We start from the raw sequence: 19,330 nt of genomic DNA on the forward strand, positions 1-19,330 counted from the left end.
TTAAACTTCCTCATGTAGATGAATATGCTCTCTTTTTGTGTCTTAATTTCTTGCCACAGCCCTTATCATGCGTCTTGAGGGCAAGATCCAACAGTCCCTGGAGCTGTTTCAGAGCTGTGCCATCCTTAATCCCAGCAGCGCTGACAATCTCAAGCAAGTAGCCAGATCACTGTGAGTCTACTGCCCTCAATTCTGGGGTGCATCAACACCCCTTCATTATCTTAAATACGGACACAGGAGAGAAATCTACATCGACACCTGCCCACTGCTATCCACTTATGGCCTGAACATTTTTCAATGCTGTAGAGAAAAGTTAATTCAATTCCAGTAACTATTTGTCACTGATGCAGTATTAGAGCCCGACCGATAAATAATTTTTAACATACCAAAATGAATATTTGGTTATTTAAAAATCCCATATGCCGATATAACGGCCAATATGTATTTTTTTTAAATCCAGAAACGCGTTCCAAAACAGATTTCCCTAACATTATTTGTAGTTATTTACAAAAATAAAATGATAATATATTTTTTTATTGTCACAACAGAACAGAAGAACATCAAAATGTATTAAAGTTCTGATAAATACAATGTATAAAAATACAAACTTAAGATATGACACGTAAAGACCTTTTGAACAAAAACACAGTAACAAAAAAAAATTCAGTGTTGCCAACAAACTATGCAATGCCAACACTCATAACATGGTCTGTTTTTACTTTTTTAATATTCATTTGTCAGAATCATTTATCTGTCATTATAAAGGATTCTGATGAATGATTTGTTTTTATTTAAATTGTCCATTATTAATGCCGATACCAATAGATCAGGAAATGTCTAATATCAGCAAATAATATCGGCCCGCCTATATATCAGTCGGGCTCTAGTAAGTATAGCTATTCAGCATGCAGTGATAACAATTGCTACATTTCTTATATGGACTATTGTTTTGATAGTTTGTTTTTTCTGTAGGTTTTTCCTGGGAAAGCATAAAGCAGCTATTGAATTCTATAATGAAGCAGCAAGGCTCAACGAGAAAGACTGGGTAAAGGAAAAGAAACCCTTTAGTACTCTGTTTCTGCTTGGTCTTAAGCATGGTCGTTCATTAGGCCGGGTATCTTTCACTCTAAATACACAGCATGAAGTTCTCTCCCCGCCCCTCATCATCTAGAACAGAGATCTTCACCAGGGTGGTCCTCAGAGTCACTGCAGGGGGGGGGGGGCGCCAAATTATTGTTTAATACTTTTTCAATTGTGTTTTTCCCCAAAAGTTAAAATATGCCCGAAAATATAAAGTAACATGAATACAACAGATTGTTAGAAAAGATAAATCGGCGTATTCATAAAAAACATCAACAACATTGAACGCTTACTGGCCTATAGGTAAGGTAGCCACTGTAGCCATCCACAGCCACAGCTAAGCTTTAAGGATTTACTGTGCCTTCCACATGTTTGTGTGACGTTAAAACATGATATATGAATATGTTAATAACTTAGTATTGTAGGGCACCAAAAATGTTTGTATAAAGGCTTTAGGCCGCTTCACACGTCAGGCTCAGTTTATTATGCAACTTCATTTTATACAATATATGTAGTAGTGGGTCCCTGTTCAACTCTCTTTCAAGTTAGTGGTCCTTGGCCTAAAAAATGTTGACGACCCCAGATTTTGAATGTTAAAATGACCAGACTGGAAAAAAACTTGGTTGTACCTTCAAACTGAACCAGGCCGGTTTTACTATGAAACCCTTAAACATTGTATTAAACTGGCCAAGCTGGACCATTAACCACTCACACTGCTATGTTTTGGAAACGGTCCCCTCTAATACTACTTTGAGTAATACATCATTTGTATTCCACAGCGATGTTGCCTTAAAACCTTTTACTTGTTTATTTATTTGGAAATTTTAATTCGCTGAGCCTTTTTTTTCAAGATTTTCAAGATTCGTCACATATACATACAAGTGAATTGTGAAATGTTGCTGCCTTTATCCAGCTCTGTTCATTTAAGCATGCACCAATGCCCCATGTATAATTTTCTAATTTGCTCACTCCAGGAGATCAGTCATAATCTGGGGTTGTGCTATTTCTTCATCAAAGACTTCAAAAATGTGAGTATGTTGATTTTACAGACACTGTAAAGGATAAATTGTTCTCGATCCCAGGTGATTTGATCACTTTGATTTTCTGTCAGGCTGAAGAGCACCTAAACATAGCTCTTCAGATAAATAAACACGACAAGACCTTCATGATGCTTGGAAAGGTTCATTTGCTGGCTGGAGATACCGACACGGCCATCGAAGTGTACAAGAAGGCTGTGGAGTAAGTAAACTTCAAATGTGGACAAAAAAGTGTTTGTGTTAAAAAAGCACTGAGAAGATATTTCAAATAATCATTATAGGTATATGGTATTAAGGACTGCCACTGTGGTTCTGTATCTGTTTTTAAATAGTCTAGGCATACATATACAGTAATCCATTGTATGTGTTACGTAGGCAATGGTGTCGGAAATGTTAGAGAAGAGAGCTTGTGACCGGGAGGTCGTAGGTTAAATCTCCGGACCAACAGGATAATATGTGATGGGGAAAGTGAAAGGGCAGCGCTTGTCCCTCCCTGATTACCACCACTGAGGGGCCCTTGAGAAGGCCCTTAACCTAAAAAAAAAAAAACACTACAGTGGAGCTTCTCAGTGGCCAGCAGATCAGACTGTGGTTGTACTGGGCAGCTTCCAGGTGTGAATGGGTAACTGTGTGAATGTGATCAGGGCGTTCCTGCAAAAGAGAGGCTGCCTCTCCGTGAACCTTCCTTGAATAAATAAAGGTTCCAAAAATAAATTAAAAAACATTTCAGGAATTGTTTACCTAGACAAAGTTTTTTTTTTTTTCCAATTGAGAAACTTTACACAGCCACAGCATGACAGTTTTCTTCATAACAACATTGTATCACGACACTAAAAGAGATAAGAACCATACAACGTGGTTACTTCCAAGGGACTTCCCTCTTTATTTATATGTTTTCAAGTCTTTGGAGCCCATTCCAGTAAGTGGGCCTCCTTCAATCTTATACAAAGCTCCAGTTTTGAGACAGTTTTAATCCCAGGCCCTTTTCAGTTCCAGTATAAATGCTGTTAATTTCCTCATCTATTCACATGTTGAATATTTAAACATTAGGCTGTGGTATAAATAAGGAAATGACATCAATGTCTATAATTGAGCTCATTATTATTATCTCCTCTTGGGGATAAATGAATTAATCAAGTGCCCCGATACTGAAGTTGCTTTTAATAAGACTTACCACTGTGAATCTTTTTTTCCCCAATGCAGATCTGTCTCTTCTCTACCATTTCTTTTTTTTTTTTCTTCCAACCATATCTTCCCCCCCACAGGTCATAATTAATGCTCCACAATTATGCTGAATCAAACCCTGATTGAATCAGCAGATTCCTTGAATATCAATTATGTTTGCTTTAGAATAAGTGCAGGCATTAAATGTAATTGGATAAAGTGACATTTTTTATTCTGCTTGTCTCCTCAATTCAGATTCTCTCCAGAGAATACTGAACTCCTGACTACTCTTGGCCTGCTGTTTTTACAGGTAGGTAGATTTTGTTTTAAAAATCTTTTCAGTCTAATTATGTGTAAACAGGCAACAAGCACTACAAGAGTGACATCTACTATAGGTGTCAGAAACATCTAAAAAGGACAAGATGTATAATTTTGTGTGTGTTTTTGCCAGCTTGGGAAATACCAAAAAGCATTTGAGCACCTTGGAAATGCCCTCACTTTTGACCCCAACAACTATAAGGTATGTGGGTATTTCAACACACACTATGCTTTGGTATAAACATAGTTTGTTACTGAGGACAGAGCATTAAACTTCTTTTAAAGCTGTTCAGTTAATAGAAAATAAATAAGGTCATTCTCCGTCACATAGTACAGTCCATCTTTCATTATGTGCAATTTCAAAGGGTTCTTCTTTCTCTAATATCTCTTTAATGACTGTTTTTATTCCCAGGCCATCCTGGCTGCAGGCAGCATGATGCAGACCCATGGTGACTTTGATGTGGCCATGAACAAGTACCGAGTGGCAGCATGTGCTGTGCCCGAGAGCCCCCCGCTCTGGAACAACATCGGCATGTGTTTCTTTGGAAAAAAGAAATATGTGGCTGTAAGTAACTACTGTTAATTGGTGCATTTGTCCAGCTTTGGAATCAATGTATTACTCCAAACAAAAGAAGCATTCTTATTATTATTTTGTGTCAATAGGACATTCCCCATTAGTTCTCCTTTTGAAAGTAAATACCATCAGAGATGGAGAATAGCATATTTACCGTTTTACTCTGTAGTTTATGCTCCTTCATATTTCTATCCCAGTACATTTCAGAGGGAAACATTGTACTTTTTTGCACTACATTTACTTGACAGTTGCAGTTTCTATTTAGATTAAGTTTTACATTAAAAAAACAAAAAACCCAAACATGATAAGCTTATAAAATACATTGCCTTGTTATATGTTAAAACAGTGGTTTCCACCATTTTTGGCTTGTGACATCTTGTTAAAAAATGGCTAATGTTTTGTTATTGTTTCTTCTTTCCTCTCACATTAACTATCTAGATACTCGTCAGATTTATCCCTTTACCACTAGACTGAACTACCTAACTGTACTAGAACTAGCTGCACCTGAACCAGCTACAACAATAAAAGGCTGCTTACACATTCATTCATAAATTAATTCATCTTTAAAATTGGATTATATCTCATTAGTCACAGGGGACATTTTACTGCGAAACAAGTACTTACTTTTTATACTTAATACTTTTATAAATACCACTTGTTTGTAATACTTCTGTACTTTTACTCAAAGGTGCTCTTTGGAGTTTTGTGGTAAACAAATGTTTCTTTTTATTTCATTCAGAGTTATGCATTGGGTATCCGGGAGGTCTAACATTACTGTTTAGTGCATTTATTTTCTTAAAAGTGTGAAACCTGCATTGTTTGTCATCCGTGTTTACTAGCTTGCAGTCTTCTTCTTCGCTGCCTTTTTTGGCGCGTACCTGGGCACGTTACTGCCACCTGTTGATCACTGGAATACTGTGAAACTATTGAAATGTGTACCACATGACCCATGGTGTGGTACATCAAACAAAACAGGGAGCCACTTGTGAAAACATTGCTCAATATCATTTATAGTGGTCAAATACACTGGTCTCAGTAAGTAATCTGAGTATTTTGTGTCAATGGAGCAATCCTGGAATTGGAACGTGAAGGATATGGAGTATTTTTACACCAACCACAGACTGTCCCTTTGTGATAGTAACATAGCATACATACATATCTCAGGCATTTTACACGGCATTGTTGTTAATTGACTTTTAATGTATTCTTGCTAAAAATATATCTCTGCTATGCTGGAAACAGCTTGCATTCAGTTCAATTGCTCACATCAGCTAACAGAACACTTATTTTCTTTTTACCAATTTGGGAGCCAACAAGATGAGATCATATTAATAAATAAATATATTGCTACTCCATAAGTTCTTAAACTATTATAAATAGTTGTACAGAATCTATAATTTTGTAGTTTCCTCTTGCATCATATTTTATTAAGATACTATTATTATTTTTGTAGTTAACAGTTCTGTCAGCTGTTTGACTTCTCTCTCCCATCTTCATCCCTCCCACAGGCCATCAGCTGCCTGAAACGGGCCCACTACATGTCTCCCTTTGACTGGAAAGTGTTGTACAACCTGGGTCTGGTCCACCTGACCATGCAGCAGTATGCCTCTGCCTTCCACTTCCTCAGCGCAGCCATCAACCTGAAGCCACGTATGGGGGAGCTCTACATGTTGCTGGCAGGTACTGTGCTGAGTCAGAGAGACAGAGAAATAATTAAAAAAAAAACATAATGGCAACAATTACTGGGTATTAAGCAGATTACTGTACTGCATTTATTTAAAGTGCTCATATTATGCTCATTTTCAGGTTTATAATTTTATTTAGAGGTTATATCAGAAAAGGTTTACAGGGTTTAATTTTCAAAAAACATCATATTTTTGTTTTACTGCTCATTGCTGCTGCTCCTCTTTTTACCATGCGTGTTGAGCTCTCTGTTTTAGCTACCGAGTGAGGCATCACACTTCTGTTCCATCTTTGTTGGAAATCGCAGGAGCTAAAGTAGGTAATGTCTACGAGCCAGTCAAAAGCAGAGTATGAGGCCGTGCCACGCTAGCAGCTAGACGAGCATTATAACATGTTACAAAGTGATGCACGTTTGTCACGGAAGTAAAGGCTGGACTACGGTAAAGCTGTATGAGATTATTTTCGAGGCTTTTTTCCTTTATTATAGTGACAATGGATAGACATGAAAGGGGGAGAGAGATGGGGGGATGACACGCAGCAAAAGGCTACAGGTCGGATTCAAACCCGGGCAGCTGCAGGACTCAGCCAACGCTCTTACAGGAGACTTTGGGCTTTTTCACTGTGTAAACCTATAATTTGCACAAAAAAGATATTTAACACAATAAAGGAAAGGGAAAAAGCCAAAAAAGCATAATATGAGTACTTTAATAATTTACCAAAGGAAATATACTATACCCTTCTTTACAACAAACTGAACATGCTGAATCTGCTCCTGCGTTTGACAGTATTTCAGTTCAAGTTTAAGCCAGTTTCATTCTCATTCTTAACAGTGGCTCTGACCAACTTGGAGGACGTAGAGAATGCCACCAGAGCGTATGAACAAGCTGTGACATTTGACAAGTGAGTCTGTCTTACGCCTTCTACCTTAAATGTACTGTGCGTCTGAATTTGAGTCTTTAGTTGAATCCTTTTAATATTTATTTCTCCTCCTTGGTGATCCATTATCTACAGTTCCAACCCTCTGGTCAACCTGAACTTTGCCATCTTCCTCTATAATCATGGTGATAAGAAGGCAGCTCTGTATCAGTATCAGGAGATGGAGAGGAAAGTCAACCTACTTCGAGACAGCAGTAGCAACAATGAATTTGATCCTGAGGTACTTTAGATCCTGTTGATTTCTCAAAGTCAGTTGTAGAAGCCATTTCTTACAGTATTTGTAATCGTTTTCCTACTTGTCACTAACAGCTGATGGACATGGCTCAAAAGATGGGAGCTGCCCTGCAGGTGACAGAGGGTCTGGTGTGGACTAAACCAGTCAAGGACTCCAATTCCAAGCCAAACTCTTCATCAGCCACCAAAGCCCCTGGTGCTCCCCTTGGTACAAACCAAGCTCTGGGCCAAGCCATGTCTTCTGCTGCGAGCTACAATAAGAACTTCCAAGGTCAAACAGGTAAAAGTGACGGAGTGGGTTGTAGAAAGTGTCAATAAATATTGTCACCCTGGTGTAACTTCTGGTTGGACGTTTCAATATGTATATGAGCCACTCTTGTTGAGTCAGGAGACCACAAAAGGCTGAATATCTATCTTAAGTTTGTTCTTGCTCTGGGGAGCACAAAACTGAAAATTGGGTGAGCGCATACAAATATTTTTCATTAGAAAAGTCCAGTGTTACAGCCTCAGTGCAGGTGATGACATATTTCACAGCCTCCACCTCTCTGTCTATTAAACCAAAGCCCAATTTTTCAATTTAAATGGAAACTTAAAAATATCTCTTCCCTGTGAGCTTCTTGCCTGCACTGCTGTAGCAGATTGGGTATATGGGCTAATGCAAAATGGAAGATGGGGAAAAAAAGAAGCTAACCTTTAACCAGTATATATTCTTGGCAACAAAAGAAATACAGCAGTGTGGAAACACACAGCTAAGATAATAAATTCAAGTGTACTCTGAAATGATCGTTGCCGCTGACAGCTGTGAGCCTGTGTTTTCTATCACTTTTTCTTTTAGCTGTTGACAAATAACATCAGAACAAAATGTCCATGTACTACGTCGTTTTACAAATAATTACACAGCTCTGACAATCTATCTGCTTCCTAACACTCAACACTATAAAACTAGTTAATATAATTTAAAGTGGAGGGTTGTATACTGTTTTTGCTGATGTCAGTATATTTAATGCTGTTCTGTAACAGCTAGTCTGTAAAATAAATGTGCTGTAGGTCAGAATTCATGCGTAACAGGCAGGGACCTACTGTATCTTGTTGGTTATTAAGATTAACAACTTACCCCTGAAACTTTCCAGGGGTTTGGGTTTGTGAAGATTACTGTTACAAAGTGCATTGTGGGTTAAAGGTGTTTGTACAAATGAAAACAATATAAATCTTTCAAAAGGAAAGTTCAGTTTGTACTGGCATATTTGTTTTACCAGCATTCAGAACCCTCCCTGTGTCTCACCCATGTGTATTACAGAGGGGTGTTTTAAAGGAGGGGGCCGGGGGGGTATTATGTAGCTGTTAGGTCATTGGGTGAATTTATAAATGTACTGTTAGAGCATCAAACTGGTAGTTCTCAATGATTCACCACCTTTTACATGTGAGTAAAATGGACCATTTTGAAGAAGCCAATCTAAATTGCACATCTGCAAATCTAATTATATGCAGTATCCAACTTTTCAAAAGGTACAGTCACATACAACCTCTGCTCAACAACCTCCCTGTAGCCTCAAAACATGTCATGGTTTCCATGTGGGTAATAAATAAATATTTTACAAAGTCATTGTGACGCTACAGTTTGTAGTCTGGTTGTCTATGTTATACAGAACAACTTATTTGTTCAGGCAAGAATAAGGACTTCCAAATATGAGGTTCCAATGTTCTGTTGGCCTCAATTGAGATCTGTTAAGGTACTTCTACCCGGTGAAAGTTCAACAAAGGTGAACTGTGACCTGCGAGTTTGCCGTAGCCAGCTTGAGATAACACTCAAACAGAGAATACATGCTTGAATGTCTCTGTTGTGTAGGCTTTAGAGTGAACGTGAGCTGGATCACATAAGAGTGCAGTATGACCAAAATATGAATTAATTATTACATTACATGTCATTTAGCTGACACTTTTTCCAACAGTTGCTATATATACAGTATATCAGAGGTCCACACCTCTGGAGCAACTAGGGGTGAAGTGTCTTGCTCAGGGACGCATTGGTTGATGTATATCAGTGGGAATCGAACCCAGAAACACCACGTGTGTCATATCCTCTGCGCCATTACCACCCCGGCAACAGTAACCAGAATCATGTTCTATACTGCAGGATTTGACATAGAAATGTCTGTAGAAGTCGTAGAAAAGCAATACCTCTAGCTAATCACATTTAAAGTTCCTGAATAATGCTGCAGATATCATTGGAAATTTCATTCAATTCATTTTCCAAGTAATCCTAATATCAACTCTTATGCTTTTGTTATTTTCAGGAGTTTCCAAAGGCCCTTCCATGCCCCTTGAGCCAGAACCTGATGTGGAGAATGCCCCCAGCCCACCCACTGACCCTCCAGGCTCCCCAGAACCGGTTGAGGCAGAGAACCCCAGACCCAGAACCTCCAAGAGGAAATCCAAGGTGGAGGAATGAATTAGTTTGATAGTTTAATTTTACGGGACATCTTTGTCATAAGGTCACTCTCATGTTATGGAGGCAAATTAAGGTTCTCGAACATGGAGCCAAGCTATTTGTGGTTTTCTAGCTTATTGTAGTTAGACATGAACCCTTGAGTTCTAGGCCTCTCGTTTAGTTGTATGTACTGCACAAACATTAGTTTGTCACTTAAAAGGGCAACGGCAATGTGCACTTTGTCATGCCCTTTATTTCAGGAATATTAAATGTCACTCCATCACTTCTCACTTTTTAAACCAAAGTTTGTTGTAAAGATATGTGGATGTGGCAGCGTTGGTGCACATCCAAACCCATTCCAATGGATGGTTGCCATTTAAAAGCGTCTATATTTGAAAAAAATTGTAATATGGGTGTTTGTGCAGTTTCAAGTGTTAATATTTGAATGAGCTCAGCAATAAGGTTAAATAAGAATTTTCCTTGTATTGACATTTCCAGAGAAGGTGTCGGCCCTAAAATATCAACATGATGAAATTGCTGCGACAATCACCGCTAAAATCTGAGGACAGAAAAGGATGTTTATGAATAGTTACAGGATATTGCTTGTTTGTATGATGGGGCTCTTTTTGAGGGTTGAGTGTAAATAGTGATACAGGCTTTTTATATGTAGATACATGTTATGTGTATAGAGAGTAATGTATTTAATATTAAATAAGAGACTTTAAACAAAGTCGCCGTCTCGCTGCTTTTATAAAGTCCAATTTGTATGTTATTCGATTCTGTGTTTTCTAATGTTAAGGTCATTTATTTCAGCAGACACCACCAACAGGGGACAGTATTGTTTAAGAGCTTTCAAGTTGTTCGATTGGCTAACACACAATGTGTGTTTTAAACAAGAACAATAACTTACACATGAACACATTAATCTGTCCACCTAAACTGATGCCGAAACTGTCAACATCTTGGACGACGGCTTCCAGTGGAGTATCCGCTTCTAAAATGTTATATAGTTATATTTTGATATTGTTTGTGTGTGGCGTCCCATATATGTAGATTGTAGAAATGAGGTAGTCATTAAACCCAATATTCTTTCAGTCCGGGTAATCATCCATTAATGGTTTTGGGGGGAAAAATGTAGGAACAAGGAATAAAGTGTGTTCAAGAGAGGACCTCATACATTATCTGTACTGGAGGTCACATAAAAACTGAAATTATTAATGTGTATGATTTACAATAGGGATGGGGCAATTTGTACATATTAACCAACATATTTATGAAAAATGTCCCCTGACAAAGTCTCAGTGCACACGAATATGTTTATTTTTGTGTTTTTAATATTTGGGCGGCAAACCACTGTTGTTTTGGTTTAGTTAGTTAGTTTAGAGACTAAATGGGCAACTAAAAGACAGAAGAAAACTTGTGCACATTTCAAAAAGTACAGATTGATGTGTCCTTATTGTTAGAATTACCATGAGAGCCTCCAAATCATAGATATACAACTGCTCCAAATCGTTTTTGACTCACCCAAACTGAAATGTTATGATGAGTAACTGTCAGTTGTGAGTATTTTGGAATAATAATGAAATTATGTTTTTTGTGACCAAATGTTTTTATTTTAACATTACAAACAATTACAAACAATACGCAGAGACATGAGATCATGTGTCAGAACCAATGAAAAATAAAAATAAAAACACACAGAGGGGAGGAGGGAAACAACAAGTCTCTTTTATATAGACCTTTGTGGTCCCCTAATACGTTATCAGAAGTCTCTTTTTATATAGACCTTAGTGGTCCCCTAATACTGTATCTGAAGTCTCTTTTATATAGACCTTAGTGTTCCCCTAAACTTTATCTAAAGTCTCTATTATATAGACCTTAGTGGTCCCCTAATACTTTATCTAAAGTCTTTTATATAGACCTTAGTGGTCCCTAATACTGTATCTGAAGTCTCTTTATATAGACCTTAGTGGTCCCCTAATACTGTATCTAAAGTCTCTTTATAGACCTTAGTGGTCCCCTAATACTGTATCTGAAGTCTTTTTATATAGACCTAGTGGCCCCTAATACTGTATCTAAAGTCTCTTTTAATAGACCTTAGTGGTCCCCTAATACTGTATCTAACGTCTTTTATATAGACCTTAGGGTCCCCTAATACTGTATCTAAGTTTCTTTATATAGACCTTAGTGGTCCCCTAATACTGTATCTGAAGTCTCTTTTGATATAGACCTTTGTGGTCCCCTAATACGTTATCTGAAGTCTCTTTTATATAGACCTTGGGGCAGAATTACAGTCACTAGAGCCAGTCCCACAATGAGCTTTCCTTAGTGTATGCCATTTCTGTGTCTGTAGCTTTTGAGGAGGAGGGGGGGCAAGGTGTGTGTGTGTGGGGGGGGGCGCCTTGACCAACTGCCACTTTGCTTGTTTGAAACCATGATGTCTTATGACCTCATAAGGAGCAAGATTCCAGATCGGCCCACCTGAGCTTTCATTTTCGCAAAGGTAGAGCAGGATCCCCAGGGCTCGGTTTACACCTATCACTATTTCTAGCCACTGGGGACCATAGGCCGGCCGGGGGAACGCATATTAATGTTAAAAAAAAACGTATAAAGTGAAAATTTCATGCCATGGGACCTTTAATCCCAGAGATAATCAAAATGACAGATGCTTGATTGAGGAAATATTTAAGATAACAGTGGAACAAAAACTATTCACGTTGCGATGTAATAGGCCTACAATAGGAAAAAAATAGCGTTGACAGATGTGTGTGAGTTTCTCTACAAAGTTGTCTGCAGTTTGGAGGTAATGGTGCTTTAAGAAGTTTAACAGACTCTGCCTGGGACGTTGGCTTCCGTCTGAAGGGCTTCATTGCCTGGCGTGTTTGAAGACCCATAAGTATGATGTTTGACTAGAATAAAGTGTAATTATCCTGTTCATTTATTTATCCCTCGCAGATCTCACAGATGCCTCAGGCGATTGGATGTGATGTGGATTTTCTGAGGACAGAGCTTTGGTTGAATTTGTTGACAGAAGGAGTTGTAGCTTCACTAAAATGCAGGACAGAGCATGTTGGTGTTGGATAAGAAGGAGAAATGCTGAGTTGTTATGACTGAGTTGTTTTCCCCTTCCCAGTGTTGAGGGCAAATATGTATTCATCATGGCACAGGACAGGGTGAATGCTGCTGCCAACCAAGTGTCACTTCAACAAGCCTGCTGCTTGTCAGTCTCTCCCTTGTACTGTAGCATGTGTTGTGGTTGTGGTCACCGTACAATACGTCATGTGAGCGTAAAGAAATGCTTGTGCTGGAGGCCAAAGCTCTGGTTTTAAAAAGCCTATTTGATTTGGAGTCTGATAACATGATTCAGATGTATACGGTGCACCCCTGGGAGTCGAGAGAACGTTCTGTATAATGGAATAGCCCACTACAAACTATTCTGCTTTAGTAACATTCACATCACCAGTTGCTTTAGGTATTTAGTCTGGCCTAGGACCGTTTCTTCTTTTTTGCCATTACAGATAGAATGAGGCATAGAACGTATAGAACAAGGTATCAAATATCATCTTGTTAAACTATTATTCATCATCATCATCATCACTTTATTTATAAAGCGCTTTCACATCAGCAGTAGCTGAACAAAGTGCTGTACATGAAGGCAGCAAACACAGATAAAAATAACAGTCACAATATCATAAAAATAATAAACTGGGGGTGAAGATCTACCCAATAACACTATATAAAAACAGATAAGATCAAGTCTCAGTTTGGGTTGAAAGCCAAAGTGTAGAAATGAGTTTTAAGAAGAGTTTTAAAAATCGGTATTGAGGAAGCCTGATGAACGGTCAAAGGTAAGGCATTCCATAACTTAGGAGCACAAACAGAAAAGGCCCTGTCCCCTCTAAGCTTCCGCTTGGACCCGGGGACGACCAGGAGCAACTGGTCAGCCGACCGGAGTGACCGGGAGGGAGTGTAGCGGTTGAGTAGCTGAGTTAAATAAGACGGGGCAAGACCGTTTAAAGCTTTAAAAGTAATCAAGAGGATTTTAAAATGGACTCTAAAATGCACTGTTATTGTTTCAAAGTTTAAAATTCTGGTATCATGACAACCTGACAGTGGAATATAACTGTAAAAAAAACACACATCATGAATGGCAGGTAGACTTGTGCGTCCATTTGAGACGCCAGGGGGACCAAGCAGCGGTTTGATATGAGACCCTGCACGCTGCTATTGGCTATGGGGTAAGACACCCACGTGGGTCCCACTGCTCTTTGTTGACGCCCACGAACGTCCCGCACTCAGAAAAAGAAAAGAGAAAATACAGGCAGAGGGCAGGTCTCTGCAGAGACAGACACACACAGGGTCATAAGTGATCATTGAAAGGGACTACTTTTGTATAAGTCTAGACATCATTTTTAGGAAAAGCACTGCATATATTACATAGAGTGTGATGCCATGCACCTATTTTACATAGAGTTGTATTTGAAGATAAAAATATTGTCCTAACCATTTAATATATATAGATGGAGATAATGCAGCCATTGTTCTCTTAGCTGCATTTCTTATCTAAAACAAGCATCTCCTTGGAGAGAGAAAGTCAGATACTGATCAAATCTGCCTCACATGGCTCCATTTAGTCATTGAAGATTAAATCCCACCAGACCATCATTTGACCCTGAAAGTCCACTCAGCAGTGGTCATTGATCTGTCATGGTGACCTTTCCTGTCCTTCTTGCTTTTTTTATTCTTTCATGACGAAGAATAGCATCTACATGTGTAGCTGCTGTCGCCAAAAGACTTGTTTTTTCATTAGGTTCTTGTTAAATTATGCGTGCCTGAGTTGCCTGTGGTCATAACTTTTTACTGGCCTGTAATGTACTGCTCCTGCTGCAGTTATTTTTCAGTCCACCTGTGGGAGATTGTTTTTTTTTTTCATTTTTCGTCTTTCTACAATTCAAATCGCCTGTGGAAGCGTCTCAGTACCTTAAGTTTCGTTTAAAGTTGTCTGGCTCCAGGGAATGGTAAGTTGTGCTATTTTGTCATTTAGGGTTTTTTTAAATTGTGTATACAGTTGCCACTTGTGATAGGCCTAAATAAATACATTATTTTATGTTGTTGAATTCACTTCTATAATTTTTGACCAGCGAGTCTTTCTTATTTCAATTATGGTGACGTGGTGGTGTGATATTTGAGAATTCTGTCCGGATTTCAGGTGAGCCCATTTTCCTTTACTTTGCAGTTTGACTGTATATCCTTACAGCTTTCAACTTGTACATCACATAAAACTACTATAATTCTGTCCGCACCTCTTCATGCAGTGTCTGCTCCTTGTCTGGCTCTTTTAAATAGTTCCCCAGATAATAATAATAAGGTCTCAAATATCAAGCTCAAGGCTGACACGTCTCATCCTCCTGTCTTTCCTTTTTTCTCTTCACTTATCTCAGTTACACATCTTTTTTTTTGTCCAGTTTCTTCTGAACTCACCACATTCTCTCGTGCCTGACACACACTTTGTCCCAGTTCCATCCTACCCATTTATTGTACACAGTATGTACTAATCTCTACATTATACCGTTTTTCCTTCAGTTACTAGACAAGAAATACACATACTTCAATGATTCATACAACCAGGTAATAACTCAATATGCACACTGCAATTACAATCAATCAACTGTAGAATGCCATTGCCAATTAAACTTCACATAGACACAAACAAATCTGATAGTTATTTTTGTGTTTTCTGAGGTGTTATTGGAGCTGGCTCACCAACATCCTTGATTAGATTTTTTTCCAGCTGTGAGGAGCTCTTAATTTCCTTTGTGCATTGCTTTGTGGGAGAATAGTGTCTATCAATAGTACACTTACAAATCTAGTGGTTTTTAGCATCAATTCTGTCTAGTTTAGCCATGCTGGCGCCTTTGTGTTGGTCGGTCACTCTACAAATTTGATGCAGACTGAAATATCCCAACAAATTTTCACTTGCTGACCTTGGTGATTCCCTGGCGTTTCCTCTTGCGGCACTATGATGTTTACATTTGTATTTTTAGTGAACAATCTTTGGAAATTTGCCCCTCTCGGGTTATCTTGCACGCGGCTGGATTCTCACAAGATCACGCTAGAATCATGTGATCACATATCACCTGATAATCCATATGTCATGCTTCAAGTAATCCTTTTTGTGTCTGAACTCCCATCTAACCGGACCAATCAGCGCCCGGCGAGGAGCTACTGGCAGCTACGGGTGTGGTTTAGGAGTCTGTGACCGAACATCCAGAGGTGTCAGATTGAAAGTGGAAAAGGCCTGAGTACCCAGGGCCCTCCTCACATGAGGGCCTGAGTACCCAGGGCCCTCCTCACATGAGGGCCTGAGTACCCAGGGCCCTCATGTGAGGAGGGCCCAAAAAGATACTTTAATGAATCGCTATGGATGTGGGGAGGGGCCCATAGGATATGCCTTTCCACAGGGCCCAGAATGTTCTACTACGCCCCTGAAAACGTTGATGGTGGACATGATAGACAGATGGTTCATCAAATCACCTGCCAGGTAATTTTTTAAAGTGTGTTCCCTTTCTTAACCATTCCCAACGACGGCTCCTCAGATCATTCTGGCTCGTCAGTTGACCTCTCAGGACCATGAGGTAAAATCTTCTTTTGTCCAAAACCTATGACCATCTACTGCAAAACTAATTACATTTCCGTCAATCTGTTGTCCTGCCCATGCAAATGTATTAATACAGAGCAATTTTCAAGCTGTGCCACTTTTCATGTTATACCACCTGTATTAGGGCACTGCACAAGAGCTTAAAAATCGTGCCTAATGTTTTCCAAAAAACTGTCCAACTCTGTATTTATTTCTGATATACGTTTCTGATTTCCCATTTTCTGAATACTGTGCAAACATGTAGCTCTTGAAAAGCAAATCCCAGTCAGGGGAGGCTTTTCGCCACTCTACACCTGTTACTCCTTTCACCCACCTTCTCACTTGCGCAGCCCCCTGCGGTTCCATTCTCCATCCATCCACCAGACGCCCTAAGACTCCCCCCCCCTCCAGCCCTGCTGTGTATTACCAGTGCATTTCATTTTCCCTGCCAGATTGTCACTGTTTCTACATGGCTTGTTCTCCAGCAGCCTGATCCCTAAACCCCAAAATCTGGAACTTGGAACCTGTAGCTGCACCTGCCTGTAAGCTTATCTCCACTTCTTCATTAAATCAATGAGCTCTCCCTTCCTGTGTCTTTGGACCCACTCGCCCAGAGGTAGAATGTAACTAAGTACATTTACTCAAGTAATAGACAAATTTACTGGTCAAAAGTACACATTTAAGGTACTTGTACTTGAGTTTTTTTTCTTTCCATTCTACCTCTACTTTGCTACATTTCAGAGAGAAATACTGTACTTTTTACTCCACTATATTAATCTGACAGCTTTTGTTACTTTACAAATTAAGATTTTTGCACAAAAAACACGTTAATAAAATCTGGTGTTTTATTATAAATTAAACTAGCCAACAATATAACAGCCTACAAGTCCAGCTGAAATGATTAGACATTAAACACACAACAGTTGGATCGTTTTTAAAATTTGTTTGACTTGAAAAGTTGTTTGACTTTTAATACTTTAAGTCCATTTTTCTCATGATAGTTACAGATTTTTACTTGAGTAACATTTTCAATTCAGGATTTTTACTTGTATTTTTACAGTGTGGTATTAGTACTTTTACTTAAAGGAGAATTCTGGTCAATTTACACATGTAGCTCTTTATGTCTTTCTGTCACATCTACTGCAGTCAAATTCACTGTGTTCTCTTGGAAGTAATAACTGCACATGGCGGGGCACTGGTAATGACATTTTGAGCATGTGTAAAGGCTAAAAACATGTTTAAAACTTGCCCTGTTTAAGTCTGTTGGGTGCTAACTCTAGCAGAAGGATAACTCGGTGTAAACCGCACCGATTCTTTTCATTTGTCTCGCTACTGACAGTGCTACAGATTTCAAAATAACAGAGCTAGATGTTGAAATTGACTGGAATTCTCCTTTTAGTAAAGGTACTTCCACTAATACTTCTTCCAGCACTGCACTCGCCTGACATCATAACCACAACGCTAGACCAGATAGCATCTAAATTAAACAGCTCATTCCAGAAAGGTAGAGCAGGCTTTGCAGGAACCTAATGTTGATCCATCCTGATTACGTTCCCATCCTTCACAGTCATCCCTGGGGAGAGTAAGAGCAGCTTGCAGTGCCAGAGGTGAGCAAGGTGACAGCAGGGAAGCAGACGGTCCCGTTGCTGCTACTCCATCATCGTAAGCATCTCTGATATCTTTGAGTGATTCTATCCGCCTGTTAGACTGAACGCAAAATGATTTATCAACATCTCAGGAGCATTCAGCCTTTAATTGCATGCACTGATTTCATGTTCTGAAAACTGATATGATCTGCAGAAATTACCTCATTTATAAAAATTCGACACTCTGATGAATCTTTAATGGTAACTTTAAATCATGTTTCAGTTTGTACATGAGTTTGATTTATAAAACCAGCCGAATGAAGCTGAGTCGGCCCAGGGGCGATTCTAAGATCAAACCTTTAGGGGGGCTCAGCCCCTAATGAGAATGTGACACGGATATAAAAAGTTGAAGTCGGTCCCCTTCCGGTGGACCCACATGGGACCTTAACTCGGAGAAAATAAGAACAGTGGCCAAAAGATAAAGACAAATTATTTTTTGATCCCGTTTGAATTGAGCCATGAAGTACACATACAATGTTTATCAGGTTAATAGATAATTTTGCAAATCAAGAAAGTCTAAGACGTTGAAAATATGTAATTAGAAAGACTACACACTTCAAAGTCACATGGATAATGTCTCGCTGAAGCTACGATGTCTGTGTGTAGCGTACCGGGGATGTATCTGCTGAAAACACTTCACTGGATAAAACACATCAGGTAAGAGACTGTTACATGTGTTGTGGAACAGAGCTAAGCTAGTTAGCTAGCTAGCAAGCTGAGCATTAAGCTAGGTGATGTACGTATTGCGTGAGACCAGAGATGTAGTTCACTGGGTGGTTTCACACAAAACTAAGTGGTCGTAACCTAACCAAGACTTTCTTCGGTTGAAACAATAACTTTTAAATTGACAAATATCATATTTGTAATCCATGGCTTTATTCAAACATGATAAAAAAATAATTTCCCTCTCCCCATTCACTACCGTTCATATTTTTTTGAAAGGCCGTGACTTTGGTTCTCTATAGTGCATGCAAAAGTATTACCCCCCCCCCCCAAACAAACATTTCTTGCAAATCGATTTGCAATTTTTTTTTTGCACAACTGGCATCTTAATGTAAGAATCATGAGCCCCATCAATTCTATTTAAAAATTGAACTTGTTTTGAGTAATACTACCGCTGTTAAATATGTATATGTGTCAACATATTTATGCAGCCTGCACGCAGCTCCCCAGGGGGGCTCACATGTGATTCTTAAGACTGAAGAAACCTCAGCACACCATGCTAGTAATGTGCTATCTCAGATATAAACCTGGTGTAGAATTAATGCACGTCAACTTGATGTTTTACAGAGTCTTTGTTTCCTGCACACATGGTGAAATCAAATATAATTCTCCAGCTTTTCTTGATTGGAGTCCTTAACCCTTGTGTTGTCTTCCCGTCAAAATTGCAAATCAACACTTTTGTTGACGCTTTTTATCAATGTTTTTAACTTTTTTTTTTACATCTAACACTACGTAACAATAACTTGTTAACTTTTACAGTTATTCTGGGAATTTATGGTCAATAAACCTAATTTTTAGGAAATTACACCTAATGTTTAAGTTAGAAAAGCAGAAATTAGGAATTATTTCGACTAAAATTAAAGGAATGGA

The 19,330-nt window shown here is 38.8% G+C and overlaps 1 protein-coding gene across 2 annotated transcripts in view; it reads left to right on the plus strand.

Moving 5' to 3' along the window:
* Positions 1–10,548, plus strand: part of bbs4 (Bardet-Biedl syndrome 4) — a 16,635-nt gene extending 6,087 nt beyond the window's left edge. For both annotated transcript variants that reach the window (XM_032522709.1, XM_032522717.1), the window contains exons 5-16: positions 60–171; positions 973–1,045; positions 2,055–2,108; positions 2,192–2,319; positions 3,537–3,591; positions 3,733–3,801; positions 4,012–4,164; positions 5,682–5,853; positions 6,687–6,756; positions 6,868–7,012; positions 7,102–7,306; positions 9,321–10,548. In XM_032522709.1, the coding sequence (XP_032378600.1) occupies positions 60–171; positions 973–1,045; positions 2,055–2,108; positions 2,192–2,319; positions 3,537–3,591; positions 3,733–3,801; positions 4,012–4,164; positions 5,682–5,853; positions 6,687–6,756; positions 6,868–7,012; positions 7,102–7,306; positions 9,321–9,475 (1,391 nt within the window). In that variant the 3' untranslated portion in view covers positions 9,476–10,548. The remainder of the gene's footprint in view (positions 1–59; positions 172–972; positions 1,046–2,054; positions 2,109–2,191; positions 2,320–3,536; positions 3,592–3,732; positions 3,802–4,011; positions 4,165–5,681; positions 5,854–6,686; positions 6,757–6,867; positions 7,013–7,101; positions 7,307–9,320) is intronic.
* The last annotated feature ends 8,782 nt before the right edge of the window (positions 10,549–19,330 follow it).

This window comes from Etheostoma spectabile, chromosome 1 (assembly GCF_008692095.1).
Source record: "Etheostoma spectabile isolate EspeVRDwgs_2016 chromosome 1, UIUC_Espe_1.0, whole genome shotgun sequence".
In the NCBI taxonomy this organism is placed as follows: Eukaryota; Metazoa; Chordata; class Actinopteri; order Perciformes; family Percidae; genus Etheostoma; species Etheostoma spectabile.